Raw genomic sequence first — 25,600 nt, 5'->3', positions numbered from 1 at the left:
ATCAGGAAATTTACCTGGTACATCATACAACATTTTCCGATACCAGTCATCTGGTTGTAAGGAAGATAAGTCTAACAAATTAATATCAAAAGTTCTAGAGAGTGCATCAGCGACTACCAGCGACTACTACACCTGAAGCTTTACGATGAACAATTTTATAATCGTATTGTGCCAATTTTAAAATCCACCTAGCCAAACGAGGAGATGGGTTCTTCATACTTTGTAACCACACCAAACTACTGTGGTCAGTTATGACCGTAAACGAACGACCTTCAAGAAAATATCTAAAATGTTCAATACCTGTAATTATAGCTAACAACTCCTTTTCAGTTGTAGTATAATTTTTCTGGACTTTATTTAATTTCCTGCTGGTGTAGGCTATAGGGTGTTCTTCTCCATCAACAATTTGATAGAGTACCCCACCAGATGCTGTGTTTGAACAATCAGTCATCAAATAGAAAGGCTTAGAGAAATCCGGTGCTACCATAACTGGGGAATTTGTGAGAGCATCCTTGATTTTAATGAAAGCTTCATTAGCTTCAGGAGTCCACACAATATTTTGTCCCTTTTTCCTATTTTGAAGTAGATCAGTGATAGGGGACACCAAGGTAGAATAAGACTTGACAAATTTTTTGTAATAAACCACCATTCCTAACAATCGACGGACTTGAGTGGTATTTTTAGGCACTGGAAAATCACGAATAGCCGATACCTTATCAGGATCAGTATGGAGACCATGTGAATCTACAACATATCCCAAAAACTTAATAGACTTACGACAAAAGCTACTTTTATCTAAGTTAATAGTCAAATTTGCATCTTTTAAACGCTGAAACAACTGCTACAATACAGAGATATGAGTTTCAAAATCAGGAGTAATAACAAGAATATAATCAAGATAATACTGGCAAAAAGGATCTCAAGCAGGACCAATTACCAAATCCATTAACCGACACATAGTCTGCGGAGCAGACACAAGACCAAAAGGCATTGTAGTGAACTGATACAATCCTTTTCCATTGACTGCAAAAGCAGTGAGCTTCTTACTCTCTTCGCTCAGTGGAATCTGTAAAAATGCTTTCTTCAACTCAATAGATGAAATGAATTTAGCGTTTTGTAACTTACTCAGGATGATATCTATACGAGGTATAGGATACGCATCTCTGTTCATGGTTATACTGTTAAGTTTACGTCCGTCAAAACAGACACGAAAAGTCCAGTCTTTCTTTTTTGTCAACCACAAAAGGCTACAAAAAGAAGAAGTACTGGGCTCAATAATACCTAACTTTAGCATTTCATCTACCTCCTTTACTAGGCTTTCATGCCAGGCGTGAGGCAAGGGATATTGATATTGCCTGAAGGGCTTGGACGAACCCACATCAATGTGATGTTCGATGAGATGAGTTTTACCCAACTTATTTTTCGAAGAGATAGAAGAGAATGATTTGATAACATTATTTAACTGCTCTACTTCACGAGCATTAAGTCTACTCATATCTTTAACTGCATTGACACAAGAGATATTAAACGAAGAGACAGATATCATTCTTTTACAAAAACTAACAGAAACTTTTGTCTTTCGGTGGAGGATGAAAAGTTTGACTGGTGGATGCTTGAGCATCCAGACTCCAGAAACGTCTTCCTGGTTTTTGAGGATTTTCGACTGTATTCCCTGTATTCCGTTGAGGAGCGGGAGCCAGGGACAACCCACCCCTTCTGTCGTTTCCCGAACAGAATTGACATTCAAATTTGCGGACACCTTGACGTCCACATCCATAACAAAACCGAATTCTAGGTAGTAGATGTGACAGGTTCGTTCTGGAGCGGAAGTGACCTGTCACTCTAGGCCACGCCCCCTGGTGACGTGGGAAAGTCCCACGTCTCTCAAGGCCACGCCCCCAGCCAATGGTGACGTAGGTATGCCCCTTGTCTATAGGCCACGCCTCTCGACCAATGGTGACGTAGGTACGCCCCCACGTAAACGCCTGACCAATGGTGACATGGGAACGCCCCCACTCGTGACGTTAGAAGATATCCTCGACCAATGGTGGCATAGAAACGCCCCCTCGTGACGTAAGAACATATCGTCGACCAATGATGACACAGAAACGTCCCACTAGTGACGTTAGAAGATATCCTCGACCAATGGTGGCATAGGAACGTCCCCTTGTGACGTAAGAACATATCGTCGACCTATGGTGACACAGAAACGCCCCACTCGTGACGTTAGAATATATCCTCGACCACTGGTGGCATAGGAACGTCCTCTCGTGACGTAAGAACATATCGTCGACCAATGGTGACACAGAAACGCCCCACTCGTGACGTTAGAGCATATCCTCGACCAATGGTTGCATAGGAACATCCCCTCGTGACCATAGAACATATCCTCGACCAATGGCGGCACAAAAACGCCCCCACTCGTGACGTAACAACATATCCTCGACCAATGGTGGCATAGGAACGTCCCCTCGTGACGTAAGAACATATCGTAGACCAATGGTGACACAGAAACGCCCCCAAGTAAACGCCTGACCAATGGTGGCATAGGAACGTCCCCTCGTGACGTTAGACCATATCCTCGACCAATGGTGATACAGAAACGCAACACTTGTAACGTTAAAACGTATCCTCGACCAATGGTGACACAAAAAAACACTACTCGTGATGTCAGAACGTTTCTATGTCCAATAGCAGCATCATGACATCGAATTGAGTTCAACCTCGTATCTCACCGACCAATGGTGACATAGGAACGCCCCCAATGGGAAAGTGTGCATCGACGTTCAATGAGAACAACGTACATCAATGGTGGAGGCTATTTCCCCACTAGGAGTGGAGCTGTGCCCCCCCTCCCCCCCATTCCCTAATAAAAACGAAGATACGCCTCAACGTACACCAATAAGAACGACTGGTGGAGGCGTATCACGAAAAGACACCCAAACGCCCCCCCATTCCCCCCATAATAACGAAGATACGCCTCGACAAACAGACAAAGAGAAGAAGTGTGTAATTTTTAATTAACCTCGTATATATTTTATAGACGATGATTAACGTAAGAACTTTTAAATTTTCTCAATTTATATTTTACGAGTAATTTTTAATCAAACTCGTATATATTTTATCCACAACGAATAGTGTAATAGCAAAAATTCGTTTATTTTTCAATTTATATTTTACTAGTAATTTGCGAGTAACTATATAATTAAACTTATATATAATTAAACTTATAAATCTTTATAAAAATTCCAACCAGCGGATGTGCATTTCCTTTTAACATTTCTCACACGGTCGCCGAAAACACGTGCAACAATTTTTTCAAGAATCAGCTTGTTAGGACGTAATATGATGCGAAATACTGCTAACGAGAACTTTAGCGGATATTATTACATTCCTTTTTAACATTGTCTCACGATTCAGCGTTTTCACAGTCGACAATATCCGGTGCACGTGTGTACAGACAAGATTTGGCTTGCAATTCTCGATAATTTCCAGTCGAGTTACGTCATACCAGCCTGACTATCTAATAAACGACTACATTCTGTAAAGTAAATGTATATTTATGTATACAGGGTGCAACGAAAAAGTTTTGTGCACAACAAATATTATTTATTGGATTTGTAAAACATTACAACGAAATAATTAGTTTAGAATAATACCATAGCAGTTGGAATTATCGAGAATATTATTTATATTGGGGTTAGAATGAAAATCATTTATTTGACTGATGTCGCTCGTACAGTGCAGACTAGAAGAATTTTGCAAAAAAATACAAAAGTTGAAGGTGGATATACAGTGGTACGAAGATATAACGAAAATTAAAAAACGATTTGCAGAGTTTCATTTGTCTGATAGAAAACTACCAAAAACACAATACCCGCTAAAAATAATTCAGCCGAAAAGATGTCTCAACTAACAATATCATTCATCATTCTCACAGCTATTGTTAACAATGTCCTTTATACAAACGTTCCAAACAATGTTAAGAACTTGATGATATGTTTTAATGATGTAAAACGGATTGTAATCAAACTGAATGGACTCTAATGGATCATGAAGTGGTGAATTATGGACAGCTTCCAGTATTTTTCAAAGCGATACCAAAGTCAGGAGGAGCATTCTACAAGATCAGGCTAATATCCCCAAATAACACCGAAAGTGATTCAAAATGGTGTACGACTAATAATGGTGTCATCGCTCAATATGGTTCATCGATTATACTGTTAACAATCATATTAGTAATAAATGTATTTCTAACGATTAATATCATTATAAAATTTTTTGAAAATCGCAAATGCGAATCATCTTGCATTAAAATAAATATGTAAAAAAGGAAAACTGTTAAAATAAAACTAAAACAAAACTTTTAATCTTTTATTTAAAAAAATTCAATTTACATAGGTATAATCTTTTCACAAAACCATTGTCGGAGGCGATCCACATTTATCGAAGAGCAGGAAAATAATCCAGTTGTGACAAGCATTTGAATCTGCAACAAATTTTCTTGTTGCACACGGTGTACCATCATACTTGCAAACATCGATAATTATGGGTGAAACTCCAAAAATGTGACACTTCTGTTTTAAAAAATCTGCTTTTTGTTCTCCGCGAACGTATATATAGTCGGCAGCATACAACAACTTCATACTGGAATACTCCAGTATTTTATTTATTTTGGAATATTCAATATCTCCATTAGAATACCGAAGACCATGCACGTTTTTCTCCAAGTACGCAGCAGTCTTCTTATCTTGATTACTCAATGTAGCAAATGGTTGTGGAGGTTTAAATATATAATGACAATGTTTAAAACTAATTTCCATACTTAGTTCTTTGGGTACGAACCGCCCATCTACGGTGAATCCCTGTATGTCTACGAACGCTACTCTCATGATGACTGCTTGTCTGCTACTAACACTTCATTCAACTTATTTAATCTTTTTAAATGATGTTTTTGATAACTTCAGTTAGAGGAAAGTATTCGAGTAGACTGTCGTGAACAATTAAACAGTACGCTCGAGTGCCTGCCGGAAAACCTTCATCTGCTTCGATTTCCAACTTAACATCAACGGTTCCCGATCTGAATGATGTATCATCCTGCTTGGAACAGTCAAAAACAAACAAGGCATATTTTTTGAATGCCTGATAATCCAAGATGGGATGTTTTGTTGACGAATGAGCATAACTGGGAAAGAATTCGGTATAGTTGTAGTGAGCTATAGCATAGTCATTTTTATTAAAATCTAATTGCATTCTCTCGTTAGGCCAATATTCCCCATTAATAACCACTCATGTGCTTGACATTCTAATGTGATCGAATAACGTTGGATTGGCGTGAATGTCATCTCGTTTAGAAGTTTGAAAAGCTACAATGACAACGTGGACGTTCAATAGCTGAAGTTGTCTGTACACTCCATATCTCACGTCGAGATCCTGCCGTAAGTGAAGGTAGTTCATTGAGCTCCCATTTACGGAAAGGTATAGTTATCGGTGTATTATTCTTAATTGGAGTCATTAATTCAATTTTCACATCATCATTGGGAAAGACATGCTTGACCTTGAGTTCCATGCTGGTAACAGTTAGAGATACTGTTGTTGTTGTTGTGGCATTAGGTTCTTCCACTAAAATACAGTCTCTATCATTACGTGCTCGAACAAATCGAAACACTTGACGACCGTAGGTTAGTTTATTGTAATCGTTGAAAATGTTGAAAATATGTTTTATCGGAATTAGTAAACTAAAGCTGTCCCCAGATAAATGTGGATTATTCGGATAATTCCATCCTGCAGTACTGAGAAACTTGGAATCTTCAGGATTATAACATAACAAACTGCGAATAGTGCTAACTACGCCTGGATCTCGAACTATTTCCATGTCGTATGAACTTTGGATATATGTACATGTATCAAACAAGAAGGCTCCAACATTCGGTGCAAGAGAAACAGTTCCATTACCCACTTTCTTTATACTTCCTTTAATTTCCAAAAGTGTTTCGTGTATCGCAAAAAATGCATCTGATTGATTTATGATAAACTCGACAACGTCACTATTATTAAATGACTTGATGTAAGGTGTATATGTCCGAAATTCTTCTTTTCTAATAGTATCATCGAACAAAGGTTTTTGGTAAATGTCGAAAATAGCTGGTTGAGGTTCCTGAACCTGTCGTCGAATGTATTGACGTTTTGACATCCTTCAACTTTAATCCAATGGAAACAAGAAATGCTTTATTGCCAGCAGACACGTCACGTCGCTTGCAGGATTTGCGTGAGACTAATGGATATTGATGTGTAGAGTTTTGTTTTATAATTAAACCCATCTATATCGTTTCCTTAAAATCCAAATGCAGCGTACTTTTCTCTCCTCTAAAGTTGACAGGTCTTAATTCTTGATCGACTACACTAACGGTAATTTTGGTAATTTCGCGTATGCTGTTGCTTACTGGTATGTATATAGGATTATGGGGACGTTCGTCTATAGAAAAACCAGGATCAACACTTATCGGAAAATGTAGAATAGTGTGCGCAGGTCTGTTCTCGTAGAAGGCTCCTTCGGTAATGTTGCATTCAAAAAGTAGACTCGATACTTTTATAATGTTGACAGGTTGATCTGAAGAATGCATGTTTCCTGGTGTCAACACTCTATTTGAGGAGAAACCCAGTAATTTTCCAAGACTATCGTCTTTATCGAAAGTAATGATGTGATCCTGACAGAAAATTTCACATTTAAGCGTATTGTTGTTCGGTCTTAAAGTAAACTCCTGAACCGAATTGTATTTAAGCATTAATTCATTTCGAATGTACGCTTCGATATCAGTAATTTCATAGCATCCGGATGGAATTTCAATATTACGCAGCTTTGTACGATCATTTTGCTCATAGAAATAAAACTTGTCACCATCGATGTTCGGAATTGAATTAAATGTATGAAATCCCAATACGGCTACATAATACTGTCGCAACGGATCAAGCACAAGAGGCACTTGAGGAGTAAACGAAAACTCGTTTGTAGTACTTGTCAAGGTCAACAATCGAGACATGACTGATATATGATACAAGATGTAGTAAGTTAAATAACAAAATATGTTAAAAATTTCTTTATTTTTCTTATACTGTTACGTTTTTTGTTTCATTTTTCTTATAATATAGCACTTTACAAAATACACATTTACTTTCCATATACATGCCACACACATCACTCCATTCATGTTTATCATAATCTTTCTTGCAAGGTAAATACTCTTCTAGTGCGTGACGAATATTTTGAGGCAGTTCATACCAAACAACGCTCGTTATATTTTCCATAAAAATGTGAATGACACGTCTCAAGATGTCGTTAGATAGTTCCATTGTAGAGAAACTTTAAACAAAGATGTCCACAGTTTATTTGGTTATAACTTTGATATTGATCGTTATTGTAGAAAATTCTTCCACCGTTCAAATATGATACTAGTTCTCGCGGTGGCTTCAAGCAACCATATGAATCAAAGTATTCTATATCGCTGTTTATCTTTCAGTAAGCTATCCAATGTGTACCGGGGTTCTTGGAAATATCAAGATTAATAATAGCACATTCATGTTTATAAGGGGTTTGTGGTAAATTATCTCGCATAAACACGCCACGAAAATTTGGTATTTTTAATTGTTTAGCAAATTTATTCAAGTCCACGTTGGTTAAAGGTCTATTAGGTAGCTTTAGCGGGAGTTGTTTTACTTTTTTAAATATAATCCAAAGCCACTTTTAGCGTTTTTTCGTAGGTATGTTCCATTGCTTTATTGTGACGTTTATCCTCTTCTAATTTCTTTTGAGCATTCTTTGAATCAATTACAGTCTTGGCAATTGCGCTTGCGCCTCCCGCCAAACTGCCGAGAGCTGATAGGCCTGCAAGGATGGGGATTAAAGGTAAAATACCACCAGATTTTGGTTCGAATGGAATTATTCTTGGAACTCGTACATTCTTCTTCCCACCTACATTCTTAACGGCTGTTCTAGCTGCTGCAAGTGCAAGTAGGGCTTATTTACGCAGATTTGGTGATGGAGGAGCGCGTTTCAATGTTTTGGTTGTAACACATGTCGCTTAAATGAGCCAACACCTTTACCACGTTTCATGCCCATACCCAGTTTTCGTTTAGCTTTCATTGCTGTAGTAGTCAACCAGGCAGTAGCTTTTTCGCCCAAAGATGCGTCTTTTGCTTTAACTCGTTCCCACGCTTTGTTTTCCAAGACCCAATCTGCCTTATGCTGATTTTTCAATGAATTACTCTGGGAATATGCGATATCGTGATCTCTCGCAGCTCTATCTAACGGATTTATCCCCGGATCTCCACGAGCTAGACGTTTCTGTAATTTAGTTCTAGGTCCTAGATATTGGTAACCAGGAGCATGCAATTCAAACGGTAGACTGTTGATCAGAGAATTCAGCACTCCTTCACCTTGAACGACCAACATTGAAATGAACCGCCTTTTCCAAAATATCTTTATATATAACCGTGTGTACAAAATACATTTCAATCACAAGATGAAGTCATTCAACAAGACAAGACACTAGCAGTGGAAAACTTGAATTTTGTTGATAACGTGACAAGAACCAGTAAACATGGTACATTGCTACCACATTCTTTTCGTGCAATCATATGTGGGCCAAGTGGGCGTGGAAAAACTAATGTGATGTTGGCATTACTGTTTGATCTGAATGGCGCTAAATTCAAAAATGTTTACGTTTATTCAAAGTCGTTGTTTCAACCCAAGTATCAATTTTTAAAGGAAGTGTTGACATCTGTGAAAGAGGTGGGGTATTTTCCATTTAAAGACAATGATGACGTAATAAGTCCTGGTGAAGCTAAACCAAATTCCATTTTTATTTTTGATGACGTATCAACGGATCCGCAACAAACAATACGTGAATATTACTGTATGGGTAGACATAAAGATATCGATTGTGCATACCTATGTCAATCGTACAGTCGAGCAGGCAAACAACTCCTACGTGATAATGCTAACCTTATTGTATTGTTTAAGCAGGACGAGCTCAATTTAAAACACGTCTTTGACGATCACGTCTCACCGGATATGACATTTGACCAATTTAAACAATTTTGTTCCAAATGTTGGAAGGACAAATACGGTACGTTCGTGATTGTTAAGGATTTCGATATTTCTAATGGACGATATCGTAAAGGTTTCGACAAGTTTATAAAAATGTAGGTATGATCGAAACACACGCATTGTATAACAATATGTCAGACAAAGAGGTAGCTGCACGCAAACGTAAAGTTGTCGAACTAGCTCGTGTCATTCGCAAAAAGTATTTGGCACTAAAGCTAGGTAGAACAGAACAAGATGAGTTGCTAAATAAACTCTTTAAACCTATAGCTAAACCTCTAAAGGATATTGCGCAATCCTCAAAAACATTGCATCATACTATTAATAACAAGCTTAATCATGTCAAAAAGGAAGAGGTGAGAAAGGAAGCCGGCGGTGACGATGTATTTTCAGATGCAGTATCAACTGATCAAGTTAACGAACATGAAATTTTTAATCCTAATAATGTTTCGAAAGAGGTTATTGATGAATATATCTAGCAATATCCTCCAATGAGTCATAAGTATATAAAAGAGTTTTGGATGAAAGATGATAAAATTGATAAAAACTATGGACCTATATACAATGATGAAATTGGTTGGATGTTGGGTAAACGGCGAATAAACTTTAACAAAAACAAAGGTAGTGTACAAGTCATCAATGTCGGTAGTGAGGAAGGAGGATGGGTACCGGGAACGCCAGGTTTATACCAACTAATTTTCTATAATAGTCCAGAATATTATGATAATAATGATTTAAAACACTATAAAAGTTTATTAAATAGTACAGGAGCTCATCTGAATGACACAGGTCGTCTTAAAGGTGTACCTGGAGAAAAGTATCATCATATTATCAAACCACTATTTAAACCTATCGATGCAACAACGAAGAAATCACCACCAAAAACTCGATCTACTGCATTAAAGAAACCACCTTTCGAAGGTCTGGCTCGTTTAGCAAAAGCAACTCGTTCATCATCGTCAACGTCTCCTCGAACATCGTTATCTTCACCATCTAGTTCCAAAGGATCTGGGCTCGTTAGTGATTCTCAATTGATCTACAATGATAATCCTATTGAATATGTGTATTGGGATGATCCAAACGAACTATGTGACAGACTAAAATTGCTGATTGCTTCCCAAGAAGCAGGAAATATATCCCACAATAACGAAATTGTTGCCATTATTAACGAATTACGTGAAGCAGATATTATATATTAATGTTAGGTTGGATGGAGCATCATTTCCAAGATGAGTGTTGACAAGTTTGGTCGTCATCAATATCGATCTAATGAACAAGTTGTTAAAAAGCTACGTGATCGTTTAAAGCAATCCATTTTGGATTTACAAAACCAGATACATGCAGTCAATAAGGATATTAAACGGGATCCTCCTCTAGCAGGCATACATCTTTCCAACAAGAAATACGTAGATGACCGCATTGTTCACGTCAAAAATTTTATACAAAAAGAGTTTACTTTGATACGCAAAGAACATAATGCAAAAGATGCTCAACTTGAACAAAAAATCTTAAACTCAATTAGCAAAATTGAAAGCAGTTTTAATAAATCGATTAATGAGTTAAATGATAACAATAAAATGGATGATTTGAAAATATCTGATTTCACAAAACAAGCACATGACTTTAAAAATGATTTAGATATATTTACACGTGAAATGAAGGAGAACATTACAGATGCTGCTTACCAAAGTGCACAAAATATGCTGAAAAAGTTGGAAATAGAAAAAAAGATTAAAACAATGGATCTTAATTCGCATGATTTAGACAATCGTCTTAAGGTAATAGAAGAATACATCGAAAATAATAAAATCATATATTATAAAGACTAGGAAACAATGACTTAAAGCGTTACAAGGTCAAAAGGTTTAAAAGAGTGAAGATGTCCGAATCTGATACAAAGTTAAAGCGTTCGAAGCTAAACATGACATTTACCAAAGAGAAGACACAACTAGTTAACGAGCTTCATAAGCAAGCACGAAAAAATTATCCTCGTCGACGAACAATTATTAAAGGATTAGATGATTTATGGCAGATGGATTTGGCTGAAATGCGTTCGTATGCTAATCAAAATAAACAATACAAGCTGATTCTCGTTGTAATTGATTGTTTTTCAAAGTTAGTGTGGACTCGTCCATTAAAGACGAAAACCGGAGAGGAAATTACTCGAACATTTTCAGATATTCTCGCTCATACTCAACGATGTCCGAGAAATTTACACACAGACCAAGGTACAGAATTTTTCAATTCCAAGTTTCAAAATCTCATGAAAAAGCATGGTATTAATCACTATAATACCTTTAGTGTTAAAAAAGCAGCTATTTGCGAACGAGTTATTCGTACATTGAAGGAAAAACTTTACAAGTATTTCAGTCTTAATGGTACTTACAAATGGATTGATATCTTACCTCAAATCACCGAAGAGTACAATAACACGAAACATAGCAAAATTCGACTTAGACCTATTGACGTTAATAAATCCAACGAAAAAGATATTTTACGAAAATATTACACTCACTTGAAAATCGCTGCTCCACGAAAATTGAAAGTTGGTGATGTAGTTCGCATTAGTAAAAATAAACATGTTTTCGATAAAGGATATAAGCCGAATTGGACAACTGAATTATTTAAAATCGTTGAAATTAAAATAACGAATCCTACAACATACTTGATTAAAGATATGACTGGAGCGCCTATAAGAGGAGCATTCTACGAAGAAGAATTGCAAAAAACAGCTAATCCTGAAATTTATTTAGTTGAAAAAGTACTGCGCAGACGCGGAAATAAGATGTACGTTCAATGGTTAGGATTGGATAGCAAACATAACAGTTGGATTAATAGTTCAGACCTAGTTTGAGGATCTGCTTTTACATACGCTGCGTAGACATACTCTAAATGAGTGGGGGGAGTGGCGGACTAAAAAGTATAAATTTAAGACGTTTAGTTTACATTCACTTAGTCAACGGTAGTACCATGGGTTCCCAAGATAGCAGCTACGAGTCATTTAATCTAGAACACGATGACGATGGCAGTGAATTTAGTGTAGAATTTGACTACGATGAAGATAGTCAACCACCTAGTCCTGGCGCCGAATTAGATCGAGTATTGACAAAATTCGAAGAAGCTGCGAAAAATGAGCCATATTGTTTATTGGAAACAACATATCCAATGAGCTCTCTCCACATAAAAATTGGTCTATCTCCAGCTCGAGATTTTTTACCAACCATCATTATGTGTCAACATGGTAATTTTAAAAGAATCAGTTTAAACGCATTCGAATGGGAAGCCATAATTAAGTGGTTTAAAGAAAAAGTGAGTGATTTTTTCCAAGCAGATCTACCAACTTATGCGGATGAGTATGATCCTATCGAATTTATGTGTGGTGATTTTTGCAAACTTAGACAATTGGTGATGGAAAATGTAAAGTTGCTGACCATTGAGAAATTTGGAGTCGAATATTATTTATGGGAAGATGAAGTCAACCAAATTATAGAAGCAGACCAGAGCATGATGATCCTTAGAGTGGCGTTGTTAAAGAGTTTACAATTCCATGAATACTATATAAATATTTCAACTTTTATCAAGAACAATTTTTGTGCTATAGACTCTTTACATGGACCAGTTGAAGCCTTCGCAGTATATTGCAATATTTGTCCAAACACTTTGTTAAGTCAAGCTTTGAGAGAATATTTATGGTATTATAAAATTAAAGTTGTAAATGATTTGTATAATTGTTAATAAATAAAATAGTATGTATCTAAACATGTATTATATTTCTATTTGTATTAAGTTCATAAAATGATTTGATAAAGTGAAAAAACAATTAAAAACATTCGTTTTTTCAACGCTCATTTTAGCACAACTTATGTTTTTTAAATAAAGTTATTTTACTAGTCAACCAACTTGTCTTTTGCTATTTTACAGGAATAAAATACTTTTTAATTTAATTTAATTTTTATTTAGATATAAACATGTAATTACAGCATTTATTTTACTAGATTTTGTTGAATACATAGGTTTTCAGTTAACAGTGAAAATTGTAAAAGTTGGTTATGTTTTCATTTATTAATTTGCTTATTGTTTTACTCAATCATTGTGGTTTCATAATGACCTCAAGGTAACGTGTCATGAGAATTTTGTTGCAAGTAACGTTTATCATCGTACGGACTTAATGCAATTTTTTCTTGTGTTATTGTGAAGAGATCATGGGCGTAGGAACGAAACGTTGATTGGGAGATGCTTTTAGTTGTAAATTCGTTTAAACACTTAACATAATCATCGAAACTAATGTCATTTTTTACCGTTGAATATTTAACCCCCTTAGATTTTTTTGTGACACCCAAATTATTATTTACAATTCTTTCAATATTTGCATCATCCATATTACTCTTGTATTTATCCCACAATGCCTTTCGATCCTCATCTGTCGTACTGATCTTGAACGAATACATTTTAGATCTAAGTCCAACAAAATGAGTCATAATGCGACCGTTTGTCTCGTCTTTCATCATTCCGAGAACTTTTTTGTTGACTTGAGGTATTCCATAAATATTATTCTCAGAATAGTCTGATGTATCGAATTTAGATAAATTTGCTTTAATAACATCTCTGTAAATGTCATCACATTTTATTTCATAGATAAAACTGTCAGTGTCCCCATACATCAGCTTACAATTTTCAACTCTCATATATGGCAACATAAAGTTATAATGAAAATCGTACATACATACTTTAGATATATCTAAAATAGACATACCGATGTACAATGGTTTATTGAAAATAAGCTCTGTTTTGTTAAGTTCGATTGCCCTTAGATTTTCATCAAACACGGTTCTATTATGAAATCGTGGACTAGCAATCAAATTTTTTGCCCCATATCTTCCATCCCACTTTGATACTAGCTTTACGATGCGATGTTTCCTAATGTTTTCCATCGTTTACCAAAGATGGCGTTGTTGGCTAACTTGTACAAGTCTTTTTTAAATGCTGTAGTTGCTGCGGTTCGCAATCGTTAAGATCGTGGTGTTAAGATCGATGTACGGCTTAAGCCAAGCGCTCTGTTTGAATTTCAGGACCCGGTGAATCTTTTTTAGTATGAGTCCTGCATTCAGAGCTTGTTTTAGATTGCGATAGTGCAAAGTGTACTCTTTTTTGTGGTAAAGGGTGGTCATAAGTTTTGGAAGCTTACTTCTTGGTGGAACACGATGTTCGCAACAAAACGGTAAATCTCGATGTAAGTCATGCAAGTGTTCTGGGTATTCCAAATCCACTTGTAGTATGTACCCCATATCAGCGTCGTCAGGAATGCTAAGAACATCAATATTGGGGTCAACCCACTCGAAACCCCCATATGGTAAGAATTGAGACATTGCCCAACCATACAAATTGTTGACATCTAAATATAGCAAATATTTACTAGGCTTTGATGGATCATAATTATGCATGTATTTGTTATTTGCCTCAGAATATCGATTACTTACTTGACTTATGCCACCTCGGATAGCTTTCTCAATAAACATGATTTTATCGATATCATTCAGTAGTTCAAGTTTACATCCAGTATACTTTAGCATTGCATCCCATGAAAACCCTGGCATGGTATAGTACCAAGCAGAATCAAGACCGTATGTGGCTCGACATTTTTGTCGAAAATTTTTAAAAATGCATGTCAGTAACATAATATCTGTCTTCATGTACAACATGCTATATTCCAAAATATTTTTAATACCGAACGACTGCCAAACTGTTTGTGCATGATGATACATATTTTTGGAGATGTGTTCACCTGATAATGAGCTGTAAAATTTATCAATTGATGATAGTTGTGTTTCATTCAATTTATTAAAAGAATCAATATATTCGTATGGAAATATGCCTTTTCTTTTCAATAATTCCATTTGTTCGGTACTCCCGTTTGGGAATTCACCAGCTAAATATCTTAAATCCTCAGGTTGTAATGTGGCAGCTAACTTGTCCAATGACGAATTTAAAAATCTCAGTGAATCAACAAATCTCAGCCTTATGCTGGATTTGGAATCGTTTATTGTAAAAGAAATATAGTTTTCCTTATTTATTGATAATAGGCTAATACTACCCTTTTTCGCCAGATCTCTAATCATCATATGTGAATCGTATCCACTGAGATTATAAAAAAAAATTGGGACAACGAAAAGTTTTTTGAAATTTAAATTGCACACTTGGTGTGCGAATCCTCGGAAATCTTCAGTAAAATGATCATGATCACGAACAATTACATCCTTATCTGAAAACGTTTTTTCGCAAATGTGACAATTAGATAAATCAATAAAACTGGGTGTAGCAATCATAGGTACAATAGCTTTAATTTTTCCTTGCACAAATGCCGCCAACTCAGACATTTCCTTGGCAAACCACTCCATGCAATCTTCACCTGCGTAACTTCGGTAAAACGACAGAGATTCATCGTCAGAACATTTTACGTAATAACCTGCTCTAAAGGCCTTATGCTGCTGATATTTAATTGTTTTGCATTTTAACGGAGTGTTTTTAACTTTGTGCAACATTGACTCAAAATCAGCATAAACGACAAAAGGAGTCGTTTGTTTATACATATGATTTTTAAATTCAACATTCTGATATGATGGAAACGAAACTTTACATACATTGATTTTCTCACAATATTTTGTATGATCGTTTAATCTGTCAAAACTGCTAAAATAATTCAAACACCTGTCACATAAAAATTTTTTATTATGATTCTTACTCAACTGACTAGACATGAGTCGAGACATGTCTTTAATCATACAATAATGATATTTAATTTCTTCAGATTCATCGTGAGCCATAGGTGCTTCGTAGTCATTCAATTTTGGAAAATATTTATCCTGCACAATCAATAAATTTACATGTTTAGTTAATTTGGTTTTGCATAGACTTACCGGTGTTGTTACGTAAAATGTTCTCTCTTTAGCAACATTCATTTCTAACCCGTAAACGTTTACAGAAATGTTATTTAACTTTTCAAATTTTGAAATACCCTTTATAGTCATAGGTGTCTCTAGCCCATCGATATTTAAGACAGTCGCATAATGAGGATATGAAGAGGTACGATCTGAACTGCATTTAGCTGGATAAATCGCTGAAACTATGCTCCAAAAAAAGCATGCTTCATCATCGTTTTTGATATTGATACATGCGTGCTTCTTTTGGATTGGTTCTGGTAGTCTAATGAATGACGAAGCTCCATTTCCCACTTCATATTTATTTATATTGACTTCTAAAGAAACTATTTTTTTCAAAGCCCACCCTGATCCCGTTTCTTCAAATTCTGATAGCTTGGTCATTAATTTATCGACTACGTTTCTATGAAACCATAAAACTAAGTCCGTTCCTCCGTCCATGACAGCATTTTTGGTGTTGAAATATTTAAATTGGTTAATATTACCTTGATTTGATTTTCTAATAAATTCTTCACATAATGTCATGTTACATTTTATCATATTTAATTTTTTTAAGATGTTTTTAACTCGAATTTTAAATAATTTAAAACAGTCCCCAAAAAATTGCATTAAATCTTTGTGTCCTAAATTAATAATTATACCCGTTCTGACTCTACTCGAAAATACGGAATTTACATCTTCCCATTTAACTCTACGATGTTTATTATTAATTCCGCCACCCACGCGAAAACCGAAATTTTTAATTTCCAATTTAATTGTCTTTAAATGACCTGCGTTTTTCTGTATTTGTCGTAACTTGGCTAATTCCAAGTCCCCACACCGAATCGCTTTAGTAAACAAAGTCAAATGTCTCTTGATGTGTTTTAAGCAAATATTCGCTTCTCGCAGTGTATAATGTTGAAACAAAATATTTCGCGCCTTAACTAAATGTTGTACAATATCGCTACTGAGGTTACCAATGTCACCACTCATGATTGAATAAACAATTAAAAATTAATAAATGTAAAAACTCACCAGTATTTTTATTTATGCTCAGCTATTTGAAATGATGTCAGAGGCTGGTTTTTTCCTACGTCCACTTTCCCTTCGAAGATTAGTGAATATTTTCCTCCACAAAGTTCGCCGATGATTGGTTGGTATACTTCGGTCACCCGATGAGGCAGGAACACGACTTCAGTACCTAAATCCAGTAGAACTGCTTCCCCAAATTTTGTGTTTACCACTTTTCCTGAGTGAATTGGAAAGGGTGTCCCAATTGGCAAATCTACCAATTTTTTTATCGGTTTGCGTTCTGCAACCAAAGATGATGCATTAATTTTTGCTAGATCCATCTGCAATAATATGTATTTTCTTAATTTACCATAAAAATATTTTTTTGCGTGCTTCTATTTTTAATCAACATCTACTTTATTATCTGTGAAATGCACTGTTCTACTTTAAAAACGAGAAAGTTAAATATATTTACAAATAATATTGCATGTTTTAAATAATACATAAATTAATAAACAATATGAAAAACTTGGAAAAAATAATGGATAACAGATGTGGTATAAAACCAAAATTTTAAAATATTTTTTGTATGTCTCTATTTTTTTAATCAACAATTACTTTATTATTTGTGAAATGCACTGTTCCATTTTAAAAACGAGAAAATTAAACAACATATTTACAAATATTATTGCATGTTTTAAATAATGCAGAAATAAATTAACATAATGACAAACTTAGAATGATGGTGTATAAAATCAAATACAAGCCCTCTAAAATATATAAAATAGTACTTACTTTTTTAAATTGTTTTACTTGTAGCACAAATTTTTTTGTAACACAAAACGAACACGTTATTACAAAGGTGAACTGCAGACTGAGTTTAACAGAATGGATCCGTTCATTAAATAGTCAGGCTGGTATGACGTAAATCACGAGTAGGGTTTTTTTGTGTCACCATTGGTCGAGGATACGTTTTAACGTTACAAGTGTTGCGTTTCTGTATCACCATTGGTCGAGGATATGGTCTAACGTCACGAGGGGACGTTCCTATGCCACCATTGGTCAGGCGTTTACTTGGGGGCGTTTCTGTGTCACCATTGGTCTACGATATGTTCTTACGTCACGAGGGGACGTTCCTATGCCACCATTGGTCGAGGATATGTTGTTACGTCACGAGTGGGGGCGTTTTTGTGCCGCCATTGGTCGAGGATATGTTCTATGGTCACGAGGGGACGTTCCTATGCAACCATTGGTCGAGGATATGCTCTAACGTCACGAGTGGGGCGTTTCTGTGTCACCATTGGTCGAGGATATGTTCTTACGTCACGAGAGGACGTTCCTATGCCACCATTGGTCGAGGATATCTTCTAACGTCACGAGTGGGGCGTTTCTGTGTCACCATAGGTCGACGATATGTTCTTACGTCACAAGGGGACGTTCCTATGCCACCATTGGTCGAGGATATCTTCTAACGTCACTAGTGGGACGTTTCTGTGCCATCATTGGTCGACGATATGTTCTTACGTCACGAGGGGGCGTTCCTATGCCACCATTGGTCGAGGATATCTTCTAACGTCACGAGTGGGGGCGTTTTTGTGCCGCCATTGGTCGAGGATATGTTCTATGGTCACGAGGGGATGTTCCTATGCAACCATTGGTCGAGGATATGCTCTAACGTCACGAGTGGGGCGTTTCTGTGTCACCATTGGTCGAGAGGCGTGGCCTATAGTCAAGGGGCGTACCTACGTCACCATTGGCTGGGGGCGTGGCCTTGAGAGACGTGGGACTTTCCTACGTCACCGGGGGGCGTGGCCTAGAGTGACAGGTCACTTCCGCTCCAGAACGAACCTGTCACATCTACTCTAGGTTCAGAACATTCATAATACCCATGTCCTGATTGACGACAATTCCAACAGGTAATCTTTGAGTTAAAAGCAGAGACATTATCAGACCGAGAATAATTTGGTCTACCCGAATAGGACGAATCAGGATTTCTAAACATCTGCCGAATAGGAGCTCTAGACACACTGTCAGACGTCCATGACAAAACTTCTTCCAGCTTCTTACATTTTTCAGTAAGATCAACAATCGAGGGAATATCCGTAAGAGCCAGACTAGAATGGTACGATGGCAACAAATTTTTCTTGATAATCCTGACAATATGAGGTTCAGAAAGAGGAGTCTCCAGACGTTTACACAGACTAACAATCTCGTTAATAAAAATTGTAACTTTCTCTTGTGGAGCTTGTTTACGAGACTTGATTTCATCAAGGAGATTATCCTCGTAGTTATAAGGGAGAAAATCTGATCTAAGTTTGGCAACTAACTCTTGCCAAGAAGCAAAACTACCTCGGTTATTGAGGTACCAAGTAAAAGCTGAATTTTTAAATAAGTCAGCAGCAGAAGAGTAACACTCTTCCTCGCTGTTACCACGTGCTATACGCAGACATTCTACCTTCTCCAAGAAACTACCAACATTTTCATTTGATTGTCGTGAAAAATGTACACCCCATTTATGAATAGGAGCAGACTTAACAAAAGGAAAGGAATTTACAGAAACACTAGCATTATGAGGAGTGGAATGAGCCTGTGGAGTCACTCTAAAATCAAGTTCACCTTCCAGAGTAAGAATTCTAAGATTAAGAGACTTCTTTAGTTCATCCTCTTCCTCTGTTGTAGATTCTAACAGATGGACTCTACCTGCAACATGACCTAACCAAGAAGTATAACGACCATAGGCAGTGTCACAAGGGGAACCAACAAAAGAACCAATTTTCACTTTCAAATCTGCAAGAGTAGCCTCTATTTCAGGAATCTCATCACTAAAATTAAGATTGGAAGTTGACAGAACAACATTACTCCTATTTGCTGAAGCTTGCTTCAAAGCACCTCTCAGAACACCCCTTTTTTCATCAACTGTTTTTAACAATGGACTGGTTAAATGACGGACTCTCAACTCATACCCTAATTCAGGAGCTAATAGATGCTCTACCTTAAAATCTGACATATTACACAACTGAGAGATATACAAGAGAATGAGTAAAAGTAGTACTTACTCTCTGACTCCAAGTTAATATTCTGAAGGGATACCTATACCAGTAATGTTTACTTGTTTTGGTCCAGTCGTGAAATCCAATGAAATATACTGCTACAACTCCCAAAGGAACCTAAAATTTCAAAAACTGTTATTTCCAGGTAGTGACTCAACTTATTGACTACTCCGGACTTGTAAAATATGTGAAATAGTTAACTTAAAGTTATTTAAATTTTTAATTTATTTATTATTAATCTAAAATAGTTATTTAACCAATCAAAACCAAAGCAATTTATTCAGTCTACACAGAATATAGCAAAACAAGTTGATTTAAGGTATAGATATAAAAAAAAAATTTGAAGTACAAAAACTAAATGTTAAAATGAAAATCTAAAAGCACAACTAGTGAAAACCATAACAACCCAAGATCAAAACCAAAAGTTAAAGGAGATATATTTTTTTAAGCCAGAAGTGGAACAGACGCCACACGTTGGGTCTAGCCAATTGAAACCTCTATACTTCGGGAGTATTGGATTTTAGGAAGCGTATAGCTTACAAATTTCAGAAGCACTGGAAGAGAGGTGATGCAAAATACTAAAGATATGGCTAAGCTCAGAGGAACAAATTTAAATAGCCAAAGAGACACTAAATCTCAAGTGAGGATTCGGGCTAGCTTTAATGCACTGAATCGTGGCTTTAAAGATGAACTGATGGGACAAGATACGAAATGAGACCTGTAATATCAAATGTGATACAACTAAGGAAGGTCACTGGGAATAAATCTATATAAAGAGGATGACAAGTAGAAAAGAAGAAGGGTGCCAACTCAACAATAGTTAAGATTTTGAAGTAAGGAATGACTGGAAATAATGATACTGGAGATAATCACCTGAAATACAAAATACTAAAGACTAATCTTATCTTGCTATATTATATACTTGTTAGTAGAAACTGAAATAAAACGCAAAATATCAATGATAAATATATTGATAGCAATATGTATATAGATATAGAAATATTAACAATAGACATATAATGTAAAAACTAACAAAATTCTAATTTATCAAAAGTAAGTTTGGTCAGTACTCCTTATATCCTCTTTAAAAAAAAACCACTTTAAATGTATTTCCCTCCCCTAATATATCAAAATTATATAAGTTTTATTTACCCAGACCTGATTTAAGAAAAAAAACCAAAAACCTACTATTTATATTGATATATTAAGGTATACATATCCAAAAAGATGGTTGACTTACCTGAAAAATATTTTTTAAAATATAACCTGTATTTAATTTTAAAAAACTCTTTGTTAGCAACCATGTCTTAACAGCACAGTCTGTAATAATACCAAAGAATATATACTTCGACTGTTCGACTTCATCTAATTTACAAAGAATATAGACGCTTTATATTCTTTGTAATTTACTTCTCCGTTGCACGTGAATCGCGTCATCACAGACCACTAATAACCGCGTCATCAGTGATGTTCCGTGGAGTTTATCCAATATCGGGAGATGCCTTCGGCAAAATTCGGTAGATTTCGGTAGATCATATGCAATGACGTTAATGACGTAAATTATAATAATAGAATATCTATATTATAATACAGTGCGTCCAATTAAGTGAACACCATAATGGAATTTTTTTATTTTTTTTTATAGTTTTATGGGCTAAACCCTAAAATCAATCATCAATTAAATTTTTTGAGCCATTTACACGAGATTTGTCAAAAAATATGAACGTAAAATTCATATTTTTTACAAACTGCCTATATTACTAAAAAAATTTAATATCTGATGATTGTATTCTGTTTTAGATCATTCAGAACTTTTTAGAAAGAATAACTTTTTTCAATAAAACTAAAAATGAGAAAAGTTTCGAATTATGGCGGTGACTTAATTTGAGACTATGGGAAACTTTTTTATTTTTAATTTTATGAAGAAAAAAAAAATTATTTTTTATAAAATGTTTTAAATGATCTAAAATCTAGAATGCAATTACATATTAGGTTTTAGATCAATCAGAATTTTTTAAAGAATAACTTTTTTTCATAAAACTATAATAATAAAAAAAAGTTATTCTTTATATAAAGATGGATAAGTTGGTTCTTTATCATTGGAAATAATAAACAACAATATTTGGAACGATACATATATTACAGTATAATGTTAAGAATAAATTTCATGTATATTATATAAATATAATTCTATTACATATATTTTACACATAAAAAGAAACAATGGTAGTGTGATTATAATATTACATAACTATAGCTACATTTTTTTACATATAAATTATATTGTGTTTTTTTTTTTTTTACTATAACAATACTTTATATTTTTACTCATTTTCTTGTATATTTTTTAGTGTTTTATCATTCATACATTTGAGTAATTTTTTTTCAATTGGAAAATTGAAGCAAGTGTCCCTATTAATATAAGTTTTTGTGTGTAACAGACCTGTAATTGTTTCTGTGCTTAACTGATTTCGTTGCTTTGTTTTCATCAAGTTAATAGCGGAAAAAATTCTTTCTACATTTGCAGAAGAATGTGGAAGACATAATATATTTTCCACAAATTTAGTTAAGAGGATGAATACATGTGTACCATCACTTCGAGAAAGTTCCTTCACACTTGTCCAAAATTCATAAACATCGTCACTAAATGTCTGACAAAGCTCATTATTTCGAAGTAATCTCCACTCAGAATCTAAATCTTGCAATTCTGGCCCAGGTACTATATTTGGAAAAAGTGAACCTACATTTGAAATAGAACTTATAGACCCACTTTTAACAATTACAGGATCGATAAAATTAAACAATTTGGTTGGATTATTTTTTATGGGAAACCGTGCAACTATCTGAGAGCAACTTTCAATATAAAAATCTAAGCAGCGAACTCTAAAAAAACTTACATGTTCACTACTTAGATTTAATTCTTGCAAATACACGGAAACGTTCTTCCCCAAATATAAATTGTCTAACTGAACAAAATTCCTTGGATTTTTAAAATCAATATTTTCGAGGGGCGTTGCAGTAAGGTACTCTCGTTTTAAGTAACAATCACAAATCGTACGCAAAATGTTACAAACATTAGCGTACAAGACATGTAATTTTGGAGCTTCGGATTGCATCTCACGGTTCAAGTTATTAAAAAATGGCAAAACATAATCAAGAAATAACAAGAAAAGTTTATTTAAGGGATTATTTAAATTTTGAAGAATGTTGTCTGCAGCCGAGACATCGCCTTCAGCAACAGCAGTTGTAAAAAATAACTGTAGAGCACCAAATTGTTCCAATATTCGGTGTACAACCTGGTGTACTGACAACCATCTTGTTTGTGAAGACTGAAGGGTGAAGAATTTTGTGAATTTTAATATTGCAAAATAATTGATATTCTTTAAAGTCGGCAATTCTTTTCGGACTCGAACTAAAATAATTAAAAATGTCTAGTCAGATCTTCTACGTGTTTTGGGAGTTTTTGACAAGCGTAAGAAGCGCACAAATGAAACGAGTGACATATACATTTCATGATATATAAATTTAGAATATCAATTTTAAGCATACTCACAACAGAATGATGTTTTCCCATCATTACATTTGCTCCATCAGAAGCAAAACCAATCATGTTTTCTGTATATGGAACCGAATTTGTTAAAAAAAATCTTTAATACAATTATATAAAGTAGTAGCGTCTGCACTGCTTAACTCTATAACGCCGAAAAAGTTATCTTGTATTATATTATTTTTAAAATATCTTACCACTAAACATAGATGCTTTTTTGTTGACCTGTCGGTGGATTCATCTATGATGAGCGAGAATTTTCTTCTTCTTAAATCGTCACATAAATTCTTGAAAGATTCTGTGCCTAAAACGTTTCTCACAATACCGGTTGTTTTTTTCCTGGCGCATGCCAACCCTTGAGCGGTTTTGGAATCCGGACAAATTTTTGCAGTTACTTTTGGTAAATGGTCCATTACCAAAAAAGGAAGATTGTGCTCCGCTATAAATGCCGACAATCTTATTTCAGCTAAAAATAATTATTATGTTAATAAAATAATTAGTATGTTAATATTTTTTATTTTTATGCTTTAGTTAATAAAATTTAAATATTTTGTATTTAATTTACCTTCGGCAATGTCTTCCTTTAGTTGTCTCGTCCCAGATAAACTTACACTGAATTCGGTTATTTTTCTATGACTGCTTATCATTTTTACCTTATCACAGTGCAATTTGGAACTTTTATGCTTAATTAAAGAGTCTTTTCCACTAGCGATATTAATATCTTTGTCACAGCTTTTGCATCTGGCAAAATTTGTTCCTTTTTTGCTTCTGCAAATCCATCCTTTAAAGTCATCTATTTGCTTCCAGTCTTGTTTATAAGTTTGGTAATACTTTTATTTTTTTGGCTGACTAGGGCCTGCCACAAGTTCACTGTCACTACTGCTATTTGCTACAAAAACTGTTATTTCCAGGTAGTGACTCAACTTATTGACTACTCCGGACTTGTAAAATATGTGAAATAGTTAACTTTAAGTTATTTAAATTTTTAATTTATTTATTATTAATCTAAAATAGTTATTTAACCAATCAAAACCAAAGCAATTTATTCAGTCTACACAGAATATAGCAAAACAAGTTGATTTAAGGTATAGATATAAAAAAAAAATTGAAGTACAAAAACTAAATGTTAAAATGAAAATCTAAAAGCACAACTAGTGAAAACCATAACAACCCAAGATCAAAACCAAAAGTTAAAGGAAATATATTTTTTTTAAGCCAAAAGTGGAACAGACGCCACACGTTGGGTCTAGCCAATTGAAACCTCTATACTTCGGGAGTATTGGATTTTAGGAAGCGTATAGCTTACAAATTTCAGAAGCACTGGAAGAGAGGTGATGCAAAATACTAAAGATATGGCTAAGCTCAGAGGAACAAATTTAAATAGCCAAAGAGACACTAAATCTCAAGTGAGGATTCGGGCTAGCTTTAATGCACTGAATCGTGGCTTTAAAGATGAACTGATGGGACAAGAAACGAAATGAGACCTGTAATATCAAATGTGATACAACTAAGGAAGTCAGTACTCCTTATATCCTCTTTAAAAAAAACCACTTTAAATGTATTTCCCTCCCCTAATATATCAAAATTATATAAGTTTTATTTACCCAGACCTGATTTAAGAAAAAAAACCAAAAACCTACTATTTATATTGATATATTAAGGTATACATATCCAAAAAAATGGTTGACTTACCTGAAAAATATTTTTTAAAATATAACCTGTATTTAATTTTAAAAAACTCTTTGTTAGCAACCATGTCTTAACAGCACAGTCTGTAATAATACCAAAGAATATATACTTCGACTGTTCGACTTCATCTAATTTACAAAGAATATAGACGCTTTATATTCTTTGTAATTTACTTCTCCGTTGCACGTAAACCTCGTCATCACAGACCACTAATAACCGCGTCATAACCCGTGATACTATGCCGTGAGGTTACCAACACGAAATATTTAGGCGGTAGGTGTGTTCC

At 34.9% G+C, this 25,600-nt stretch overlaps 2 protein-coding genes across 2 annotated transcripts in view; both read right to left on the bottom strand.

Annotated features, from left to right (window-relative positions):
* LOC140451618 (uncharacterized) overlaps window positions 1-21,460 on the bottom strand; it is a 63,144-nt gene extending 41,684 nt beyond the window's left edge. Inside the window, exon 1 of the mRNA XM_072545466.1 lies at window positions 21,319-21,460. The gene's annotated coding sequence lies outside the window, so the exon portion shown is untranslated. The remainder of the gene's footprint in view (window positions 1-21,318) is intronic.
* LOC140451624 (uncharacterized) overlaps window positions 1-25,513 on the bottom strand; it is a 34,792-nt gene extending 9,279 nt beyond the window's left edge. Inside the window, exons 1-2 of the mRNA XM_072545472.1 lie at window positions 24,191-25,513; window positions 23,823-24,091 (exon numbers count right to left, since the gene is read on the bottom strand). Coding sequence (XP_072401573.1) covers window positions 23,823-24,091; window positions 24,191-24,272 — 351 coding nt within the window. The 5' untranslated portion in view covers window positions 24,273-25,513. The remainder of the gene's footprint in view (window positions 1-23,822; window positions 24,092-24,190) is intronic.
* Between the last annotated feature and the right edge of the window lie 87 nt (window positions 25,514-25,600).

Source organism: Diabrotica undecimpunctata, chromosome 1 (assembly GCF_040954645.1).
Source record: "Diabrotica undecimpunctata isolate CICGRU chromosome 1, icDiaUnde3, whole genome shotgun sequence".
In the NCBI taxonomy this organism is placed as follows: domain Eukaryota; kingdom Metazoa; phylum Arthropoda; class Insecta; order Coleoptera; family Chrysomelidae; genus Diabrotica; species Diabrotica undecimpunctata.
Note: the sequence above shows the minus strand (reverse complement) of the source record. Positions and strands in the feature narration are given on the sequence as shown.